The 25,245-nt window shown below is 36.5% G+C and overlaps 1 protein-coding gene across 1 annotated transcript in view; it reads left to right on the top strand.

Annotated features, from left to right (window-relative positions):
- LOC145992760 (pickpocket protein 28-like) overlaps positions 1 to 25,245 on the top strand; it is a 99,998-nt gene that overhangs the window by 2,928 nt on the left and 71,825 nt on the right. Inside the window, exon 2 of the mRNA XM_083129148.1 lies at positions 194 to 389. Coding sequence (XP_082985274.1) covers positions 194 to 389 — 196 coding nt within the window. The remainder of the gene's footprint in view (positions 1 to 193; positions 390 to 25,245) is intronic.

Raw genomic sequence — 25,245 nt, 5'->3', positions numbered from 1 at the left:
CCGTGATTGGCTCTTACGGAGGTGCGCTTTCCACATGTCACGTCAGGTGGATGGAACAGCCAATCATATGAGTAAATCGCCGCTCTCTTCTGCTATTGGAGGCCGGAAATAGCGCCGTAACAGTAAAATATTTTTGGCACACGATAAGGGAAGAATAATGCATTATGTGTGCAATTTATTGTATTCTTTTCAGATAATAAGGAAGAAGAAAGAAAGGAAGAAAAAATTGTTCTCACTGGATCTTCAGACTTAGAAAATGGAGGAACCCGCCCGCGTCTTAAAGGCGAACGCCCCTCACGAGTTCGAGCATATTTGAAAGATTATTGCCAACACAGTTCCATGCATGGGTTTCAGTATATTGGAGAAGAAGAGAGACCTTTGAGAGAGAGGTGAGTGTTCTTGTCTTGATTGTTCCTTGAATATTACGTTATGCGAGGGTCATTCGCAAAGTAAAGTGAAATCAGCCACGAGCCACTTTTAGATAATCTCGACGATGAGAACGAGTGACGATATGGTGAGATTGATGAAGGGACACTTACAAAGAACAACCATACTCAGATCGGGATTCGAAGCCTGCCGTCGTAGTACGTTGTGATAATCACTCTGCCACGGCGTACACTAATTGCGGTTAACCTCTTCTATATAAGATAGAAAAAAAACGTATTGAAATCGGGAACGTCATTTGACTTACCCTGTATTATATTAAAGCATCACTGTTATCCTACAATTAAAAATCAAGGGATCGCGGATTCAATTCTCGGTGAAGCCACACAGTTTTTCGGATCCCAATTTAAACTGTAGGTCCAGTCATGGTTAGCATATCTGCCTAGACTTCAGTCAATTAAGAGTAACGCATTTGTGCCTGGCGTCAACTTGCTTCAATTACACCAACTGTTGGTTCTTAGTAGAAAACGTTTCATCTGTATCTTATAAACGGACATTGAAGATAGCCTCATAACAAGAAAATATTTTACAAAGCATTTTTCACCACTCTTAAAGGATACCAAATTAATTTTGCGATCTTGAAGTTTTATAGCTCCTAACAATGTAAACATAGAAGGATTAAGTTGTTTGAATTAAGATAAGATATACTTATCACCATCAGACATTATTTATCTGCGAGTCAACGAAACATCTCAGGCGATAGTAAGGCATTACTCTGGACTGTAGCATGCTCAGACAAGCTTGGCAGGCGTAATATACATGTAATAGCGATAATTTATATAATACTTGATTGGCATTTGATTCTGTTTTCAATATGCAAAATTTCATTTCTGTAAATTTCTTAGTTTCCTAATGACTAATGTTTTCTTTTTTTATATTTGAAAGAGGTACTAGTATAGGCGCCGATTTCTTCTGAGGGGGAGGGGGCAAATGCTAAGCAAAACATAAATACCGATTTCTTTCAGTTTGCGGCGGGGCGGGGGGGTGGCGAGCAAGTTTTTTCTTTTTTAATTCAATAGTAGGGACCTAAGAATAAATACTTGAGTTAACCTTTGAAAAACTGTAATTACAATTATAACTCTGAAAACGTAATTATATAGCCTACATATCAACGTACATCGATTTTGATAAGCTGAACAAAAATTCACTATACTGCGATTAAATACAAATATGGAACATAATAATTTATATATAACGTTGATTACGCATTGTATAAATGTGTAACAATGCACTATGAAGTATGACACATATGTTTACAGGTACAAACAAAAGAAAATACTAATCCTGTTTAAATAAAACAGTGACCGAAACACAATATTTTCTAATTCTACCAGTCTTTTACGAAAAGAAACAACATTGATCTCTTTATTGTCAATATTATGCAGTTTTTCCGTATGCACTTCACACAGCACAACAAAAATTAAGACGCTTTTGGGTCCTTGTAGCTCGAAAATAGTTCTCAAGGGGATGCAATGCCCAAACTATTTACAGTCTCCTAGCAACAAGAGAGCGTCAAAAGCAAGCTTGCTATTTTCGAGCTACAAGGACCCAAAAGCGTCTTAATTTTTGTTGTGCTGTGTGAAGTGCAGTTGGTTTACGAGCAGCATTATTAAAAATATAAGTAGGAAACATTATCACCACAAGAAGTGTAAAAAACAGGCGGGAGACTTTTCATACCACTACAATAAATTTAGCGAATTTCGAACAATAGTTAGGAAGGAAATTATTGATGCATACAACAGTTATGTTGCCAATTCGGAAATAAATATTGCAAAAGATAGCACCCAGTTTTGGTCGTTTGTTACAAATAAACGCAGGAAAAGTAATAAAGATCCTGTACTGTTCAAAGATAGTGTTGCCAGACCGACTATCAGTAGTCGAAGCTTTTGCACAGAATTTTCAGTCGGTGTATAAAAAAGATCCCCCTAGATATGACATGAAAGTATTGCCTAACCATAAACAATATGAAACTTTGGATAATCTTAATATTACAGAGATAGGAATTGAAGACGTAGAAAAAGCAATTAAAAACTTAAAACCTAAGAAATCCGCCGGACCGAACAAGATACTGCCCTATGTAGTCGTTGAAATACCCATTATGTCTAATTTTCAATTTAATTCTTGCAAAACACAAATTTCCTGAAACATGGAAAGCCACGGCAATTTGTCCGCCTCCCAAAAGCAATAACTCTAATGACGTACAAAACTACCGACCAATAAGTATACTATCAGTCCCAGCAAAAATATTCGAAAAAATCATGCACTGTTAAATATTTACCCACGTAAAACCTGTAATATCATCGTTTCAGCATGGCTTTGCACCACGTAGATCGGTGTTGACCAATCTCTCCGATATTACCAATTTTTTTAGTTCAACATTGGACGAAGGAGGTCAGGTTGATGTAATATATACCGACGTTTGCAAAGCGTTCGACTTGGTTAACCACGATATTCTATTAAGTAAATTAGCATGCTTCAATATTTCTGAACCACTGCGTCAACTGTTCGCTTCCTATTGCAGAACCGTAAGCAGTACGTAACGTATAAAGGCCACACATCCGACGAGATAAGAGTCACCTCAGGAGTACCTCAGGGGTCTAACCTTGGGCCACTTCTTTTCACATTACTTATTAACGATTTGCCGGATTCATTTGAAAACTCACACAAATTGCTGTTTGCAGATGACCTGAAATTTCACAGGAAAATAACAAACAAGAGGACGGTGTGCAACTTCAAAATGATGTTACAAAGTTAGAAACGTGGACAAAAATCAATGTTTTAACACTAAATATCAGTAAATGCCATTATGTAATATATACTCGAAAGAAAAACCTAGTTGAATTTCAGTATCAAATATACAACAATACTCTAGCAAGAAATTTTACAGGCAAGGATTTAGGGGTTATTTTTTATTCAAATCTTACTTTTAATAAACACGTAGAACAAATAATGTGAAGCGTTCAAGAACCTTGGGTTTATTCTTAGAATGGGGAGGGATTTCAAGAGTATAGAGACACTAAAAGTTTTGTTATTATTCATATGTAAGACCAAAACTCGAATATGCATCTGTTATATGGAATACAGACACAGCAAAGTACAGTGTAGCAATTGAAAGAGTCCAATCGAGATTTCTTAGATTTCTAAAATACAAATTTCAGAAAGTTTACCCCACATTTGAACACTACGACAACCTAATATATGAATGTCGGTTTACAAAGCTGTGTCACAGAAGAACGTTACATGAAATAGTATTCTTGTGGAAATTGTTAAATCACGAAATAGATGCTGAACATCTACTCTGCCAGATTAATTTTCGAATGCCGTCTTCGAAAACTAGACTAAAGAGTGAAGTTTTTCTTATAAAGAAGGCTAGATCCGAAATTAAAAAGAAATATCCATTGTGGAGAATGTGCACCAGTTACAATAACTTGCTAATCAAGAATAACACCATTGTCATCTTTTCTATGAACCTAAGGGACTTCAGTAAAGCCACTATTAACACAATGGCCTAAGCTTAAACACATAAGTTCGTATTGAAATTGTGTGATAAAGTGTATATATAATTTCTATCTCTATATTACAGAAATATATGTAATTGTATTGACTATGTATCCTTCATATGGGCTCTGTAATCAGGTATGTATCTGTTGAGTTCAATAAATAAATAAATAAATAAATGACTATCATCATCATATCCTTTAGCCATTGCACAAAAGTCAGTTACATGTGCAACTGTAATTGCCTCTGTTTGATAGTATACATTTAAAACAGAATGTAAATATTAATCGGACGATACCGTACAGCATTTCGTCTCACGCCGGCTTTCTTTTCGGTGAGAGAGTGGGGAACTCGGGCACTCTCCCGAGGCCCAGCGCTTCCGGGTGCCCCTTCCCAGATAGATATAATTATTTATTGTGCACAGTTTATTGTGGGTTTATATGCCCCTTGTGGTTCCAATGAAGAAACTAATCTGATTTTTCATAACTTTGTGGATTGTTTGGACACACTTAAAAATATCCCAAATTAAAGAAATCATTTTTTAAACAAGTACTAAGTAAAAATCGTGTTCAAACATTCCAATCAAAAATAGCTCATATGCATTAGTTCGATTATAAAATCAGGACGTGGTGATATTACTTTATATGAAACAATGTAAATTCACCACAGCGCGTCAAAATTAAATATAATGAACGTCTAACCATGAAAAGAAACACCAATTTAGAACCTCACATATTTCTTGGTTTTATCCTTCAACATGTTCTGCCTTAGGTAATACAATACTTCAGACTAAGGAAAAAAAATCTTCGATTTTTTCACACTTTTCAAAATATTTTGGTTACAGGCCCTGAGTATATTTTATGGCCCCCACCTAGGGCCAGCCATGGGGGTGGGGGTAAGAATTTCTTTGCCTGCCTTTCCAAGAATCATTTCGCTATTTGAAATTCTGAAAACAGAAACTGTTTTTAAGAAGCATTAAGAAATTTTTTAATGGCTTGTATTATTTGCTATCATTTAGTTACGATTCCGAGGATAACTTAACATTATAAAAACTGGCTGTTCACTGATGATAGCGTAGTGTCTAATGCAGCCGTCTTATCATTAAAAGGACATGGTTCGATTCCTGGGGAGAGGAGACAATTTCATTGCTCTGGAACTATGTATCCTGCTCGAAATAGGATATTATAATGACAATATGTGAGTAGTGGGAAAGTATATAGGATAAACTCAAGAAAGTATGAACCCCCCTCAAGCAGATTTGGCTATACTTAAAACAAGCTCAACATGCCCATATGAGTTTTTTGCTCAAGTGTGGAACCCCGTCTAATCCAAGATTTTTGTAAAAAATGCCCTCGGGAATTTCTCGGAAAGTATGAACCCCCTCAGATTGATTTGTCTATACTTACAAAAGGCACTTCTGTGAGATTGTTGTCCATAAACTTGTCAAAAATATGCCCCTCTTGATATTTTTTTAGCCATACTTAAAACTAGGCCAAGCTGCTTATAAGAGCCACCTACACACACACCCATACATATTTACTTCTGGTTTAAGTTCAATTGGATACCAGCTTCAATTTGTTTATTAACAAAAATGCAATATGCAGAGACCCTCTAGAATTGCTCTGTGACCCTCTCATTTCTTACATCATAAACATATGATTTTTCACCTATGAGAATAACACTACATATGGTGTCATCAGGTAATGCCTCATGGAATTCACAGATAATTTTAATGTTTGTCCTGTCATTCACCACAACCTGTTTTCTTTTTGAGGTGTTGATGACAAACATGGGCCTCTGTGCTTTGAATTCATCTGGTGTGTAATACATGTCAGTATTGCCAATTGTAGAAAACAGTAAACAAAATTTGCCTGTTTTAGAGATATTCCAAAAAAATATATATATTTGATAAGCAACAACAACAGGGCCATCTATGTGCAAATGTCTGAACTCGGTGAACACTTGGGAACAAGTCAATTTTTTTCAATATGTCAATATTTTTAACTCTTTTTACAGTAATAGGGAATGGTAGTAAGCATTAGACAAAGTACTTTGGAGCCGAATATGCCTTTCTTAAGACGTCGTATATTGCTAAAATATCTTTAATTCACATATTTCTCATACCGCCGTATCTTGTTCTATTAGGCCTCTTCAAGAAAATTGCCAATTAGTGAAAATTAATTGAGCACAACAGCAAAAGAGGTACTAATAGGGCAAGCATACAATGATATGGGGATATGTGAATTGTTGGTTTCTTCGATTCAGATAAATGGATTGAATTGAAACTGGGATATTTTGCATTTTTTATACAAAATCTGATATTTGTTACATCCAGCTTGTTTGTTGTAATCCATTCATATTTAGAGTCAGGCCTATATCTGTCTAAGTTGTTATATAAAATCAATATACATGGCATTAGGTCAGTGCCTTCTGGGACATGCATGTCTGTGCAGGTATTTGTGCTAGGTCAGTGCCTCTGAAGGCCGCTGAAAAAAAGCCTGCAGCACGGCCAGTTCCTCTGCACGGATCAATACTCGGGCAGTTTCTCAGATTCTCGCACCGAGGAGCTGCGGCACGGCCAGTTCCTCTGCACGGATCAATACTCGGGGCAGTTTCTCAGATTCTCGCCCCGCGGAGCTGTGGGATCAATATTCCCCGCCCGGGCAGAGGAACTGGCCGTGCCGCGGAGTTGTGGGATCAATATTCGGGGCAGTTTCTCAGATTCTCGCCCCGCGGAGCTGTGGGATTAATATTCCCTGCCCGGGCAGTTTTATTCCCGCCAAAGTGGTTCCTAAATACAAAATCTCAAGAACTAATTGACATAGAGCTATGCAGTTTTTTTTTGTCTGTACTGAACCCAACTGATATTTTTTATCCAGCATAGAGTTTTGATTTGAACCCCAAGAAATTGTATATAATTACCAAAGCCAAAATTATTAAGTGTATACACACATATACACATACACACACACACAAAGCACAGTGCTGAACCCAGCTGATATTTTTATCCAGCATAGAATTTTGATTTGAATCCCAGGAAATTGTATATAATAAACAACAACAAAAATGCCAAGTCAAAAATATTGTAATCAATGCAATAAGAATATATCCAGCCCCAATTGGGCCAAGCACCAAAAGATTTGTAACCCGGACAAATGCAGAACTCCCACAAAAATATGCCCCAAATGCCATAGAAAATATAACATGCAATACTTCACATATAAACATAAAGATACTTGCTCTGCACAGTTATCAACATTGCCCTCACAACCATCTACTTCTGGTCTGAAAAGGAAGCATGAAGCACCTGTTAATGCTAGAGCAGCAAAGCAGCCATGCTATGCACCCATCCATAGCAGTTTTAATGCCCAATTAAGAGATTATCGGTTTGTATCAGAGCCAAGATGTGGAATTAAGACTTTTTTGAACAGTGTAAATCCTGATCTGCAGGCAATTCTAAATGCACAAAATGGCTCTTATAAACTGTCCCTTAAATTGTTTGCACAATATAAGAAACCAAATGGCACAAAATTTACACAGCCCCACATAACAGAAACTGTACCTGTATATTCAAATTCAAATTCAGACAAAATAATAAGCAGGTTGATGGATCAATTGAACATTAAACACTCTGAATTTGCAGCAAAAGAATCAGGATGGAGCCTATGCGGTTCATCACATAAGTTATATGTTAATATTTCTGAATTCAGCTCATTACAAGGATCTACATATGTGCCATTACCTGCAAATATTAAAAACAAAAGAGCCGTGGTCAATATTGAAAATACCGACCAGAAATGCTTTTTGTGGTGTATATTAGCTGCTTTGTTTCCAGTTTCAAGAAATCCTCAGAGAATAAATTATTACAAACAACATGAACATGATTTTGATGAGGCAATGGAGGGTTTAGAATATCCAATGTCTGTTCAGAATATTGATAAATTTGAAAAAAAGGCCAGGCACATCAATGGCAGACAATTATCTATTAATGTATTTATTTGTTCCACTGGCAATTGCTTGATAGCACCTCTCAGAATCAGTACAATTGATGATGAATCTGCTGTTCCGATTGATTTGCTCTTAATTGAAGGGGATGGCACATATCATTACACTCTGATACACAGTCTTGAAGCTTTAGTGAGAACACAACTAGACAAATCCAATACAATATTCAAGTTGTGCAGAAGATGTTTATGTGTATTTGATGGTAAAAAAATAATAAAAGGGGTTTGTAAAGTGAATGCAGAAATTGCCAAAAACAAGTTAATTGAGCATCTGAAATACTGTGGCAACCATAAACCTGTTCATATGGTGATGCCCAATCCAAGTGAAAATTGCAAATTCAAAAAGTTTGAAGCCTTGTCGGAACACCCAGCATATATTGTCTGTGATTTTGAATCAAATCTCAAACCTCTTGCATTCTGCAATCCAGATCCTGAAGAATCTTCAATTACACCATACCAGCTACATGAACCTTCCAGTTTTTGTTATATAGTTATACGGGATGGTGTAGCTAGTGAGCCACACTTATACATGGGACCAAATGCCATCAAAGAATTTGCACATAGAATAGAAAATGAGTGCCGTGACATAGCATCTAACATCTTATTAAAATCAAAACCCATGTTGCCTTTAACAGAGAAACAGATTGAAGATTTCAACAATGCAGAAAAATGCCCGGTATGTGATTCTGAATTTTCAGATATAAATATCAAGGTGAAACACCATTCTCATACAGATGGTAAATTCTTAATGGCCCTGTGTAATAGCTGTAATATTAAGATCAAGAGACCAAGATTTGTCCCCATATTTTGCCATGGAGCATCCAATTATGATTTCCATCATCTGATCAGGTACGAGGGGTTTGAGAAGCAGAATTTAAATATTTTAGCTGAAAATGATGAGAAATATATATCTATTAGCAAGATAATTAAAGTTAATGGTGTTCCTATTCACATAAGATTTCTTGATTCTTACAGAATTTTATCTGCTAGCCTGGCTACACTGGCAAATCAATTATCTGATGATCAATTCAAAATCACAAGTGCCTTGTTTCCAAATCAGGACCTGAAATTAATTAGGCGGAAGGGTGTATATCCATATGACTATGTTACAGATTTTTCTAAATTTGATGAGTGTTCTCTGCCACCACAAGAAGCGTTTTACAGCAGAATCAGAGGATCTGGAATCACTGATGAAGATTATCACCATGCTCAGTTGATGTGGAACAATTTAAAATGCCAGACATTTGGTGATTATCACATGGCATATTTAAAACTTGATGTCACCCTCTTAGCTGATATATTGCAGGCATTCAGAAAATCTTCCATGCAAAATTATAGACTGGATCCAATATATTTTTTCAGTGCCCCGAGCCTAGCATGGTCTGCAACGTTTTTGAACACTAACATGCATTTGGATCTGATCCACGATCAAGATAAGTATCTGTTTATGGAGAAATGTATAAGAGGAGGCATGGTGCAATGTTCCCAGAGATATGCCAGAGCAAATAACAAATATATGCCTGATTATGATCCAGCACGGCCATCAAATTATATAGAGTATGTAGATGCAAACAGCCTCTATGGTCATGCCATGATGCAAAAACTGCCATATGCAGGGCTTGAATGGGTTGAAGATTTCAATATTGAAGATCTTCAGGATTTTGATGACAGTGACTATGGCCTCTTCTTAGAGGCTGATCTGACAATTCCTGATGATTTGCACAATAAATTTTCTGATCTGCCCCCAATTCCCGAGGTTCAGTGCTCACCTGGCTCTAAACAGAAGAAGCTCATGATGACTCTGGAGCCGAAACAAGGCTATGTCATATATTACAAAAACCTCCAGTTCCTGATGAAACATGGTGTTCAAGTGACCAAAGTTGGAAAAGTTTTGAGGTTCAGGCACTCAGAATGGTTGAAACCATACATTGATACAAACACAGAGCTTCGAACATCTGCAAAAAGCCAATTTGATAAGGGCTTGTTTAAATTGATGGTTAATTCTGTGTATGGCAAAACTATTGAAAATGTCAGAAAACATACCGATGTTAAAATAATTACTGACCCCAGCCTGAGCAAAAAATTGGTTGCAAAGCCTAATTTCAATTATAGAAGAATTTATGATGAAAATATGGCACTTTTCAACATGAAAAAAACAAAGATCAAATTTGATAAACCTATTTATGTAGGGGCTGTGATATTGGAATTGGCCAAATTACATATGTTAACATTGTATTATGATGTGTTGAAACCTTTTTATGGTGATAATATAAAATTGATGTACATGGACACGGATAGTTTTATTCTTGATATTAAAACAGAAGATGTTTATCAAGATATGTCACAGCCTGAATTGTTTCAATACTTTGATACCAGTGAACATACAATAATTCAACCCCACAACAAAAAGGTGCCTGGCAAGTTAAAAGATGAGACACTTGGTGATGTTATTGTGGAATTTGCTGGGTTAAGTGCCAAGATGTATACTTTTAAAACATGTAGTGGCGCTGTTGCCAAAAAGGCCAAGGGTATTGGCAGAGTGACTGTGGAAAAAGAGTTTGTATTTGAAGATTATAAAAATTGCCTCAAATCCCAGAATTTAATCAAAACATCAGAATCCAGAATTCAGAGTGTGGATCACTTATTGACTTCAAATATTGTAAGAAAAGTGGCCCTGGACCCACATGATGATAAGAGATGCATTTTATCATGTGGCATACATACTCTACCATGGGGTCATTGTGATTTGAAAAATGGGAATCAATGCCCAATTACAGAGCATGATTTGAAATAAATAAACATGCCTATGAACTTATTTGGGTTCAAAAAACAGGCTATTATGGAGCTGCCAACACCACAACCCTCTTCTGATATGCTGTCTAAACTGAGTGGCTTGTTAATTATTCATCTGAACAGCATATTTACAGATAATGATGATAAAACACGCAAAACATTGTACATATTTAACAATAATTTAAATCATTACCAATTACCTGTAGGTGGGCAATTGCAATTTATTACAACCCCTGAGGGTAATGTCAAGATTTCAGTAGGGAGAAATATTTATAGAATTAAGCACTCAAACATGATTTCTGGCACTGTATATACTGTTTCTGCTGGTGACTGCTTATATATTGAGGTCCCTGGGTCATATGACAAGCTTATACCCTTTTTTAAAGAATTAAGAATCAGATACTCTATAATAAATAACCACTAAAACAAAAATGCCTAATGATATATTTGGCCATACAAGACATGAAGATCACAGTGATGAGATTCTGATGCTTGATGTCAGAGTCAAGAAATTAAGAAGTGATTTACAAGCTTTACAGACCACACTCAATGCCAGTCTTCAATTAGAAATTACAAATTTACAATCACAATGCATGGACCCTCTTCTTAAAATTGATTCTGAACTCAAAGTGCTGCTTCAGAAATATACTGATCTGGCAACATTGGATAATTTTCAAAGTTTAGAAGAAGCTGTAGCAGCTCTTCAAGCCAAATTTAAGACCCAGGCCACCAACTCTGAGCAATTGAAACAACAATTGGAAGAGCAGATAAATAATGTCCAGACACAGCTCCAAACAATTGTCAAAAGCATAAAATCACAAGAAGATTTTGATCTAGTGATTTCTACTCTAAAAGAACAGATTCAGTCACTCCAGATACCTAATCTGGACCCCCTGAACAATGCCATAGCCGAGGTTAAAGAAAAAATTGAGACACTTGAAAATTTTATGAACAACTTGCCATCTTCTGATGCTTTGAATGCAATAACTCGGAGTGTAGCAAATATTAAGCTGCAACTTGAAACATATGAAGATTTTGGAAAAATTCAAAGTTCCATAACCCATCTTGAAGGTACAATAGCAGCAGTGCAAAGTGATTTGGCAAATGTACTAGAATCCCGATTGCCTGGGATTGTAGATACACTTGTCAGTGTCCAGCACCAAATCACAAAGCTTGAAAACCTCAACACTGAATCTGAACTATCTCATTTTCATCACTTGATAGATGATATCCAAACAAAACTTGAAATTTTACAACAATCCACACCCTCTCAGGCAGATATAGCCCTGCTCCAAAATGCTATGCAAAATGTGGCTGATGCTTCTGAATTAAACAATGTGAAATTGGCACTTGAATCTTTGCAAAATACAGTATCAAATCTTCCCACATCACAGGAACTTAAAAATATAAAAAGGGCAGTGAATCGCATATTGAAATCAGAAGATATCAAGAATATCCAGGCAGAGATCAAACAACTTACTCAGACAGTGGCCACTCTACCAACCAATCAACATATTAATGAACTGCATGCCCTGTTTGAGGATATCAGAAGACAGGTCCATGATCTTACTGCTCAAAATTCAAAATTGGCAGTTATTGAAAATTTGCAACAAATTGTAGCTAATATCAAGCAACAGCTAGGGACCATGGAATCCAATCAAGCAAATGCTCTGTCTGTTTTTGCCACCCAGCTTCAAGAGATTGTGCAACAATACAAGAAACTTGTTGTGGACATAAAGATCAAGCCAGGCCATGATGATGTTGTTAGGACCATCAATGAGCACCTTGAATCTGTAACAAGCAGATTGCTTACAGCAGAAAAAGAAATAACAGGCATAATCGAGAATCCAAAACATACAGTAATTCTTGAATTGTACAGCATCCCCAACAAAGAATATGATTCTCCATTTACACCAGATGGCAAAATATATATGCTGTCCCCTGCACAATTTTATTACCAATTTTTTGTTGGGGGCACATTGAGACCAATCAAGATCAAATATTGGCTTCAACCACAGGCACACCACTACCCTACCTTATCAATAACAAATGCTGAGAACAAAGTAAAAATCACCAGTGTAGAATTGGAGGATTTTACAGATCCCAATACATTAGAAACAGCCTATACTGAAGATGATGGCTCTCTGGAATTTAATATACAAATAGGAGACAAATTATATTTAGAAAATCCTGCAGTATCAGCTGCTGAACACCCCATAGTTGCAATATTCCTGTTTACATATTATGTCTAGAAAAATTATTGTTGATGAATTACACAGACAAGCCAGACATAATTTTAAGAGACTGCCAGTAGTCACAAAGCGCATAGATGATTTATGGCAGAGCGACTTGATTGAGATGGCAAGTGGACAGCTGAAAAACTTAGACAAAATCAACAAGGGCTACAAGTATCTACTTACTGTAATAGACACATTTTCAAAATTTGCCTGGGCTATGCCACTCAAATCCAAGACTGGAAAATGTGTTACAGAAGCCATCAGGACAATCATCAATCAGAGTGGAAGATCCCCGCGCTATTTGCAAACAGATAATGGCAAAGAATTTTATAATTCTGTGTTTCAACAATTTATTAAAAGCCAGTCAATACAACATTATTCGAGTTACAGTGATCTCAAAGCCTCAATTGTAGAGAGATTCAACAGAACCCTAAAAAATCTTATGTACAAACAATTTACACTTCAAGGTAATTATAAATGGATTAATATACTTCCAGAACTTCTACATAAATATAACAACTCGGTCCATTCCACAATCAACATGAAACCCTCTCAAGTAACTTCATCTGATGAGCAAAAATTGATCAGGACTGTTTATTATCCTAGATACCAGCCAACAACAAGAAAGGCCAAATACAGGGTGGGTGATCAAGTAAGAATCAGCAAATATAAGCACTTATTGAAAAGAGGTTTTACAAGAAACTGGAGTGCTGAATTATTTACAGTGGTTCAAGTTAAACCTGGGACCCTTAACACATATATAATAAAAGACCACCGAGGAGAAATTCTCAAAGGCAGATTCTATGAAGAAGAGCTCAGCAAAACTAAACAGCCTGACACATATCTCATAGAAAAAATCATCCGCAGAAAAGGCAACAAGTTATTTGTCAAATGGCTAGGACTTCCAGAACACAGCTGGATCGATGCAAACAAAATAATAATATGAGCACCTGGGATGTTATAAAAAGGCTGCCAGAACCTGAACAACAAAATAAGAGAAATGGCAACTTGCTGCCTGAAAATATTAGGTGTCTTATTGTTGGGCCATCTGCTTGTGGTAAAACTACACTAATGATTGATAATTTTTTATTGGCACCCAACTGGTTAGACTGGAAAAACAGGCACTTGTATGTCTTCTCTAAGAGCTTGGAACAATTAAAATATCAGCAGCTGATGAAGCTATATGATGGATTGGATATTGCTACTTTTGAACCAGATGTTAAGCCACTTCATGAATGTCTCGATAATTCTGTTGTTGTGTTTGATGACATTATACTGGATAATCAAAACAAGGTTAGAAATTTCTTTACACAGGGCCGGCACAAAAACATTGATTGCTTCTACCTGGCACAGACTTTTTCTAAAATACCGAAGCAACTGATCCGAGACAACAGCAATTTTATATGTGTGTTTCATCAAGATCATACCAACCTCAAACACATACATGATGAATATGTAGGTGGGGACTTGAGCTACAATGATTTTTCCAAATTTTGCAGCAGGTGCTGGAACCAGGATAGTTATGGGTTTGTCACAATTGATATGACAAGAACACCCAATAGTGGCAAATACAGAAATAAAATCAACAATTTTCTAGACATTGAAATATAAATAAATAAACATGAAAAGGCCAATCATTGATGATCTTAAGTTAAGAGATTATCTTGTAAAAAGATTTAAGGGATGGAAATCAGAGAACCGAGGAATTTATGAAAAAAACAAACAAACAGAACAGCCTGTAATTGATGCTATTAGTGAATTAGGTAAGAATATCAAAACTGTTACAGAGCAAAATCAACATTTGATCACAGAGCTTGTACCTGTAGCTGCTAGGAACATATTAGATTATTCATTCACCCCACTTTCCAGTATTCATACACCTAGTCCTATTGCTCCTAGAAGAATTGAAGCTACTCAGGGTCCTATTGAATTGGGTCTTCTTGCACAAAAATATTTAACCACACCTAAAGACAACAAAGATGAGGTGTTTGGCTTATATGCTGACACAGAGCTTGATGGCAGTATCATACATAGAATTGGCAATTTCGGAGTAACATTTATGGGGGATGATCTGATTGTTTATTCAGAATCTCGTCTCGGAGAAAAAGGTGCTTTTGTTAAGTACCCCGGCACACCTGGGTTGTGGGAACTGATGACTAGGAAAAGGCCTGGCAGCTATACAGATCAAGATTATGATTATTACAAAGAAATATTAATAAAATCAGATGCTCTATACCAGAACAATGATCCCACACAAAAAAGAGTCAAGTCTAGCAGTGGGGCAAAATACAATAATTTAATCAAGCCCATATGGTCACAAATTAAGACTGGCAGTGGAATCAAACAATACAACACCCTGCCTAAAGAATTTGTCTGGGTTGATGATGTCAGGAAACTTGTAGATAGGTTATTGGTGATAGCTGGGGAGGAAAATGCAGGGAACCACAATTTTTACAATGAAAAGGTTGGAATTATGGACATGATAAGCACAAAATTGTCTAATTTTATAGTGAATGACACTAAGGGGATTGGATATCTCATAAAAATTATTAATACTCTACCCCCCAAATTTTGGAATATTTCTGAGGGTCGGGGCCTTGTTAATGACATTATAAACAAGCTGCCATTTGAACTACACATTCCAGGCTATCAGTATTGTGGTCCAGGCACAAAATTGGAGCATAGATTAAACAGAGGTGATCCCGGTGTTAATCCCCTAGATGCTGCTTGTAGAGACCATGACATAGCATACAACACACATTCTGATCTTGACAAGAGACATGTTGCAGACAAGAAATTAGAAGAGGCTGCATTTGGCAGATTTGTAAGCAAAGATGCATCTTTGAGTGAAAAAATAGCAGCATTGGGAACCACCATAGCTATGAACACCAAACAAAAACTGGGGTGGGGGCTGTGAATATGTATATAATAAACCTACAATGAAGGCCAAGGGTGTTATGTATCAAATACCTTATGCAGGTCTTAAATCTCTTAAAACTATTGATAGTCTTTTAACCAAAAAGCAGCGCAAGAAAAAAAAATCTTGTATTGCAAAGGGACATGGTATGAAATTGTTGCTTAGTACCCCCCAATTAAAAAAATTACAGCAATCAAGAAAAAAATCACATGTGGGGGGATTCATATTTACCATCCCGGCCATCTTAGCAGCACTTGGGGCTGTTGGGAGCTTGGCTGGGGGATCAGCTGCCATAGCAAAAACAGTAATAGATGCCAAGAAGAATAAGGCAGAATTAGATGAGCAGAGGCGCCATAACCTGGCCATGGAGAAACAAAGCAAAGGTGTTAAGAGAGCCATGAATAAGTTTAAAAAAACAAGAGCCGCTTACAAACCAAGATATTGAAGCTTTAATCAAGCCACTGGGCATCAAACATTTTAGGGGTGTGTACATGTCTGATTCTTTACCAGAACAACCACTCAACAAAGAGTGTGGCATTGTTAATTTGGATAAGTACAAAAATCAGGGCACTCACTGGATCTGTTATCTTAAATATTTAAAAGATGAGGCATTTGTGTTTGATTCATTTGGAGGTGTTCCACCTGAAAATTTAATAAAATATTTAAAATCACCTAATCTTTATTACAATAATGCCCGTGTTCAAAATTTCAAAGATGTTAATTGCGGACATTTGTGTTTATCTGTTCTTAGATATATGTCTCAAATAAATAAACCATCAATTGAAGATTTTCAAAAGGCCTTGTGGTATTTGAAACATCATGGGGGTATTCCATCTCACCAGCCAAAATTCAATATTGAAACTCAAATTGCATGATGACATAGTGTATCCCAAAACAATAGCTCTCAGAGCATTTTATGGCATGTACTTGATCCCTAATATTACACACCACAACAACAAAATTGCAGTAGGGGATGAAAAAATTGTCATCACTCCAGGGCAATATAATCTGTCCACTCTAAATGCTCAATTACCCAGAGGTATAGTATTAACTCAAAATTCTGTCACTCACAGAGTAGAGATTGTATCTGCTACAGAAACAGTGGATCTGGGTACTATAGGAGAGCTGCTAGGCTTTGAGAACAACACAAAACTTGAAGCAGGCATCAAACACACTGCTATTAATATACCTAAATTCTTAGCCATAGAGACTCTGAATATTCACTGTAATGTGGCCGAGGGTATGATCACCAAATCAAATGGTATAGGCACTCACAAACAAACCGGCATCATTGCAACATTTAAACCTAACTCTGAATTTATGGAGCCGATCATCAACAATCCATCCCCAACATTATATTTTCCTGTGTGCCATAATAGAATAGATTATATTGAATTGATGGTCACTAATGAAAAAGAAGAATTAGTTGATTTTGCTGGAGCCACAACAACTGCAATCATAGAGATTAATATTTAAATAAAAATACATACAATGGAAAATATTGAGAGTTATGAGCTACAATCATTCCCCCCAAACAGGAGGACATTTGCAAATTTAAATCAACCCAACACAGAAATTGAAGTTGATCTTGATGTTGGGGATGGATTTATACACCCCCACAGAGCAGATCTATACATCAAATTTGATGTTGTAAAACTCGATGGAACAGATTATCCGGCAAATTCAAATATAAGATTGGTGGACAATTTTGTGCCGCATCTGTTCTCTGAAATTGAGATCAGAAAGCATGGTGTTGTTATAAACAGAGTGGATTATCCCGGCATTACCTCCACAGCTTTGGCCACATTAAAATTATCCAAAACCGAGGCTTCTTACTACAAAATAGGTGGATTTGAGGCTGGTGATAAAATTATATCCAAAAGCCACACAGTGCTGTTTCCAATGCGCCTGTTGCCAGGATTCTTCTCAGATTACAAAGACATTATGTGGAAGGGTGGTTTAAGAATCACATTTAGAAGAGCTGCCAATGATAATAATGCTTTGATGAGGTACAGCACATTAAACCCTACAGGAGAAGCTCTGCCTAATACCCTACCTGATGCAGGCAAATGCATTATTTAGACTATGGAGCTAAGAATCCCTGTTGTTGAATATGAGGCCAGTTATGCTCTTAAATACAAAGCTGATATAATAAAAAATCCACAGATTCTTTTACAATTTTATACATATCAATGTGTACAGAAGCCCGCATCTGGTACTTATTATGAGTTTGATGCTACAAATTCATTCTCCAGTATACAATATGACATGCCGGATTTTGTGGTGGTACTGTTTCAGACTGGGAGACACAATAATCAGGAAAAAAATTCAAGTACATTTGATAACTGCAACATCAAGAATATATATCTTAAAAATGGCAGAAATGAGGTATTTCCTAGAGAAAATTATAATTTAGACATTTCCAAGGATGATTTCCTTAAATTATATGAAGCATTTACATCCTTCAAAAGGGTCACTACTGGCAATACTGACATGTATTACACACCAGATGAATTCAAGGCACAGAGACCCATGTTTGTCATCAACACTTCAAAAAGGAAACAAGTTGTGGTGAATGACAGGACAAACATTAAAATTATCTGTGAATTCCATGAGGCATTACCTGATGACACCATATGTAGTGTTATTCTCATAGGTGAAAAATCATATGTTTATGATGTAAGAAATGAGAGGGTCACAGAGCAATTCTAGAGGGTCTCTGCATATTGCATTTTTTTTAATAAACAAATTGAAGCTGGTATCCAATTGAACTTAAACCAGAAGTAAATATGTATGGGTGTGTGTGTAGGTGGCTCTTATAAGCAGCTTGGCCTAGTTTTAAGTATGGCTAAAAAAATATCAAGAGGGGCATATTTTTGACAAGTTTTTGGACAACAATCTCACAGAAGTGCCTTTTGTAAGTATAGACAAATCAATCTGAGGGGGTTCATACTTTCCGAGAAATTCCCGAGGGCATTTTTTACAAAAATCTTGGATTAGACGGGGTTCCACACTTGAGCAAAAAACTCATATGGGCATGTTGAGCTTGTTTTAAGTATAGCCAAATCTGCTTGAGGGGGGTTCATACTTTCTTGAGTTTATCCTATATACTTTCCCACTACTTATGTGTAAGTGAAAATTCATGCCAGTTTTGAAAAGTTGTTCCTAACGTCATATTTTTATAAAACTAGGTTACACGAATCCTGGGCAACGCATGGATGTGTCGTCGTCCTATCTACTTAATCTAATCATTATTTATTCACAGCATCGTGATTAACTCAAGAAATATAAATGCGGCAAAAATTGAATGAAAAGAGTTTGTGACTTGAAGAGAACTTCTCTGGATGTAGACCCTGCTAAATAACTATTTCTATTCTTATCATCAGTCCTCGAATGCTTTAGAACATCCCCACAACATACTTGGTCGATATCCCAAGAAAATCATCATCATTCAGCAGCGTAATACTTCAAGACGTATTTTAGATAATGCATTTCATTATACCGGATGTCCCCCAATAATTCTTTATTCATTTTAATTCAATAATCGGTATTAATGCTACGGAAATTGGAATATTATTTCTCACTGGCATGTTCTCTCACCCGCTGTTGAACCAGGTTATAGCTGTGAGGTACCCACATGGAAGGTCAACAATGTCACTTGGGTATCTAGGCTATCTGCGAAGCCCAGACTCAATGAATAAAATACACAAAAAAATATTTATCAGAAAATGTGCATAAAATTGTTCATTTCAATAAGAAGATGAACCTCATTTCTTAGAGGAGTTGGAAACATTGCCTGCTTTCTTTGAATTCGCGAGACGGCTGGCCCATCGCCGGCTGGCAACTCCAAGGGAGTCACCGTGGTCAAGCTTGACAGAACCCCGATCAATGTTGCAAACCAATTTTTCCCAGCATGTTATTTCCCCAGGATCGGGGAATTGTGGAGCCAAACTGTTACAGGAGAGAGAACAGGGTTGCATATGGCGGGGGAAAACCCACTAAACTTTCTCAACAGTCTGTGTCAATGTTGCAAACCAATTTTTCCCAGCATGTAATTTTCCCAGGAATGGGGAATTTTGAAGCCAAATTATCGCAGCAAGGGGGAAGTGTGTCACATGCAGGGACAAGAACATCATTGAACGCTTGCAGAGGAGTTGAAAAAGAGGTCGTGGACCTTCAAACCACTAGAGATACAGTGGGGAGTAGAAAATTGTTGGCTGAGCGGGAATGATTTATGAGTGCATCTAAAAATTACCGAAATGAAGGACCAGTTGTAGTCTAGATCGCGTCGAGTGGTCTTGGTGCGTGGAATTTATTTAGAGGCAGCGTGTGAATACAATAGTGAGTGGATTGTATTTTTGTGAATGATATGTGCTGTGTTGTGTAGTGAACTGAAATGAGGGACATAATTAACAAGCTGTCTATTCGGCTTACGAATGACGATAAGCTCCAAATCGTTGTGGATTTTTCTTGTATGTCCACTTTATGAACACATAAGCTAATGGGAATCGGACCTACAGTTAAAGTGGTATCTAAACCACCATGTATCGAACCCGGGACCCCTTAGTTTAAAGGAAACTACGTAACCACTGCGCCAACAAGGAGTACCCAAACTTAAAATCATGAAAATAGGTAGGTTGAAATTTTATTTTTATTCTCGTATATAGGCCTACATAATATTTCACAATATGGGCCTCTTATTTATGCAAATAAGAATGAAATTCTTGAAATCCTTTCCTTACTGACAGTGTACATTACCATGTTTTATTTATGAAGTATATATTTTTAATCAGAGTCACATCACTTCAACCCGCCACCCCAAATGAGTTAAAAAAACAAAAACACCCCCATCAGCAAATTTTTGTCCATTCGAACACTATGATATGGTGCGACAGCCCAGGTTCTTAAACCAGTATACGCCACTGCTATATTTTATGAGGACCCCGATAACCCGCGATGCAAGGGCTTCTCAAAATGTTGGTTTCTATTCTGTCATTACGTTCTTCTAACTTTGTTCTAACCATTGCTAATTTTCTATATTTAAATGATATGATTAAAAGAAAGTCTTGAACAATTAAGAACTTTGATTTATTAAGGAGCTCCTCTACATCGTGACGTGACATCAACGAAGCTGATATTGCTCCAATGTATACATGCATCCCTCACAGTTTAGCTAACACTGAGAATAAATGCAATTCAATACGTCAAGAGTATGGATTGACTGGTTAATGTATTTATCACCGCTTGTTTGTGCAATTATATTACCTAGAGCGAAAAGGACGATGGGAGCAGCATATGTAATATAAATTACATGAATATATATAAAATAAAATATATAATTATTAATATAATATTAGTATATATATACACATATACATATTTGAAAAGAGATTTAGAAAAAAAATGTTGGTGGATTTGTGAACTTGCCCCCACAACTCCGAAATAAGTTCCGACGTCCCTGCATGCGTTTTCCGTAATTAACTGTGTATTTGGAAAAAGAAATACGGAAATAGAGTAAACGCAAGGACATTGTAAACTATAAACACTGAACTGAGTGATAGTTGATTCTTGATGTGCCCATTTCAGAGCAGAATCCTGCGTACAATCTGTATTCTGGTATGCAGAGACCAAATCAATCATTACAGTGCAAAGAAATTACCGGAGAGAATATGGAGGTGAAGCACTTGATGGAAAAACCATTAACGCATGGTGTGGGAAGTTTTTGACGACTGGAAGTGTTAATAAACAATCCGGAAGTTCTCAGATCGGATATTATTTGTGCTACAAACGGTGCACACATAGAGGTGTATTGGAGTTCAGTGTAAAGGTGTATTGGTGTATTCGTGTTTAGTGCTTCATGTATGAAGTAGTGTGATTGGTGCTATTATAAACCCGAGAAAGTATGAACCTACCTCAGGCAGATTTGCCTACACTTAAAACTAGCTCAACATGCCCATATGAGCTTTTTGCTCAAGTGTGGAACTCTGTCTAATCCAAGATTTTTGTAAAAATGCCCTCGGGAATTTCCCGGGAAAGTATGACCCCCCTCAGATTGATTTGCCTACACTTACAAAATCTACATCTGCCAGATTTTTGTCCATAAGCTTGTTAAAAATATGCTCCTCTTGATATTTTTTGGCTACACTTAAAACTAGGCCAAACGTATTAACACACACACACACACATATTTACTTCCGGTCCACTTCCGGTCCACTTCCGGTTTGCCTACTTCCGGTCCACCTCCGGTCCACTTCCGGTTTGCCTACTTCCGGTTTGCCCACTTCCGGTCCATTTCCGGTTTGCCTACTTCCGGTCCACTTGTGGCCTATTTCTGGTTTATTTATATTGCATCATGTTTTGCAACAAATTATTAATCAATATTATGCAATAAATTATTAGACATGTGTTGTTTTCTGATTGGTTGGTTATGACATAATGTGATGATTTGTTATATTCTGATTGGCTTATTGTTTCAGATGCTTTCAATGCGGTCTGTGCTTAGGCTATATAAAGAGATTTTGCATTGCATATCAGCCAGTATTGTGAGAGTTGTTGAAGAGTAAGGGTGTGTTGTTGCAGTGCTGCTCATATTTTTTTAAACACAAAAATATTGCAAATTTATATAAATTGAATTACAAATCTATTTGATTTAATAGACAGAATTTTTGACAACCTGTCATAGGTTTATTAAGTATAGAGTTTTGATTTGAACCCCAAGAAATTTTATATAAATACCAAAGCCAAAAATATTAACACACATACACACATACACACACACACAAAATATACAAAGCACACTGCTGAACCCAACTGATATTTTTTATTAAGTATAGAATTTTGATTTGAATCCCAAGAAATATATATAATAAACCAACAACAAAAATGCCAAATCAAAAATATTGTAATCAATGCAATAAGAATATATCCAGCCCCAATTGGGCTAAGCATCAAAAGAATTGTAATCCAGACAAATGCAGAACTCCCACAAAAATATGCCCAAAATGCCATAGAAAATGTAGCATGGAATACTTCACATATAAACATAAAGGTACTTGTTCTGCACAGTCATCAACATTGCCTCCACAACCATCTATATCTGGTCTGAAAAGGAAGCATGAAACACCTGTTAATGCTGGACCGGCAAAGCAGTCACGCTATGAACCCATCCATAACAGTTTTAATGGCCAACTTAGGGATTACCGTTTTGTATCAGAGCCAAGATGTGACATTAAGAATTTTTTGAACAGTATAAATCCAGATGTGCAGGCAATTCTAAATGCACAAAATGGCTCTTATAAGCTGTCCCTCAAATTGTTTACACAATATAAGAAGCCAAACGGCACAAAATTTACACAGTCCCACATAACAGAAACTGTACCGGTATATTCAAATGCAAAATAATAAGCAGTTTGATAGATCAATTGAACATTAAACACTCTGAATTTGCAGCAAAAGAGTCAGGATGGAGCCTATGCGGATCTCCACACAAGTTATATGTTAATATTTCTGAATTCAACCCATTACAAGGATCTACATATCTGCCATTACCCGCCAATATTAAAAACAAAAGAGCCGTGGTTAACATAGAAAATAATGATGAGAAATGCTTTTTGTGGTGTATTTTAGCTGCTTTGTATCCAGTTTCAAGGCATCCTGAGCGAATAAGTTATTATAAACAATATGAACACAATTTTGATGAAGCAATGGAGGGTTTAGAATATCCAATGTCTGTTCAGAATATTGATAAATTTGAAAAAAAGGCCAGGAATATCAATGGTAAACAATTATCTATTAATGTTTTTATTTGTTCTACTGGCCGTGGCAATTGCTTGATAACACCTCTCAGACTCAGTACATTTGATGATGATTCTGCTGTTCCGATTGATCTGCTCTTAATTGAAGGGGATGATACACACCATTATACTCTGCTACAAAATCTTGAAGCTTTAGTCAGAACACAACTAGACAAATTTAATAGAACATTTAAGTTGTGAAGAAGATGTTTAACTGTATTTGATGGTAGAAAAATGGTGAATGGGGTTCTTGAAGTGAATACAGAAATTGCTAAAAACAAGTTAATTGAGCATCTGAAATACTGTGGCAACCATAAACCTGTTCATATGGTGATGCCTAATCCAAGTGAAAATGCCAAATTCAAAAAATTTGAAGCCTTGTTGGAACACCCAGCATATATAGTCTGTGATTTTGAATCAAACCTCAAACCCCTTGCATTCTGCAGCCCAGATCCTGAGGAATCTTCAAGTACATCATACCAGTTACATGAACCTTCTAGATTTTATTATGTGATTGTACAGGATGGTGTTGTTAGTAAAGAAGATTTATAGATGGGAGCAGATGCCATCAAAGAATTTGCAGATAGAATAGAAAATGAGTGCCATGACATAGCATCTAATGTCTTATTAAAATCAAAACCTATGTTGCCTTTAACAGAGAAACAGATTGAAGATTTCAACAATGCAGAAAAATGCCCGGTATGTGATTCTGAATTTTCAGATACAAATATCAAGGTGAAACACCATTCTCATACAGATGGTAAATTCTTAATGGCCCTGTGTAATAGCTGTAATATTAAGATCCAGAGACCAAAATTTGTCCCTATATTTTGCCATGGTGCATCCAATTATGATTTTCATAATTTGATCAGGTACGAGGGGTTTGACAAGCAGAATTTAAATATTTTAGCTGAAAATAATGAGAAATATATTGCCATTAGCAAAATAATTAAAGTTAATGGTGTTCCTATTCACTTAAGATTTCTTGATTCATACAGAATTCTGTCTGCTAGCCTGGCTACACTGGCCACTCAATTATCTGATGATCAATTCAAAATCACATGTGCTTTGTTTCCAAATCAGGACCTGAAATTAATTAGGCGAAAGGGTGTATATCCATATGATTATGTTACAGATTTTTCTAAATTTGATGAGTGTTCTCTGCCACCACAACAAGAGTTTTACAGCAAAATCAGAGGATCTGGAATCACTGATGATGATTATCACCATGCCCAGTTGATGTGGAACAATTTAAAATGCCAGACATTTGGTGATTATCACAAGGCTTATTTAAAATTTGATGTCACTCTCTTAGCTGATATACTTCAGGCATTTAGAAAATCTTCCATGCAAAATTATAAGCTGGATCCAATGTATTTTTACAGTGCTCCGGGCCTAGCATGGTCTGCAATGTTTTTAAACACCAAAATGCAATTGGATCTGATCCAGGATCAAGATATGTATCTGTTTATGGAACAATGTATAAGAGGAGGCATGGTGCAATGTTCTCAGAGATATGCCAGAGCAAATAACAAATATATTCCTGATTATGATCCAGC

This window comes from Lepisma saccharinum, chromosome 9, assembly GCF_977018435.1.
Source record: "Lepisma saccharinum chromosome 9, izLepSacc3.1, whole genome shotgun sequence".
Taxonomy (NCBI): domain Eukaryota; kingdom Metazoa; phylum Arthropoda; class Insecta; order Zygentoma; family Lepismatidae; genus Lepisma; species Lepisma saccharinum.
The sequence above is the reverse complement of the archived record's forward strand: the minus strand, read 5'-3'. Positions and strand labels throughout refer to the sequence as shown.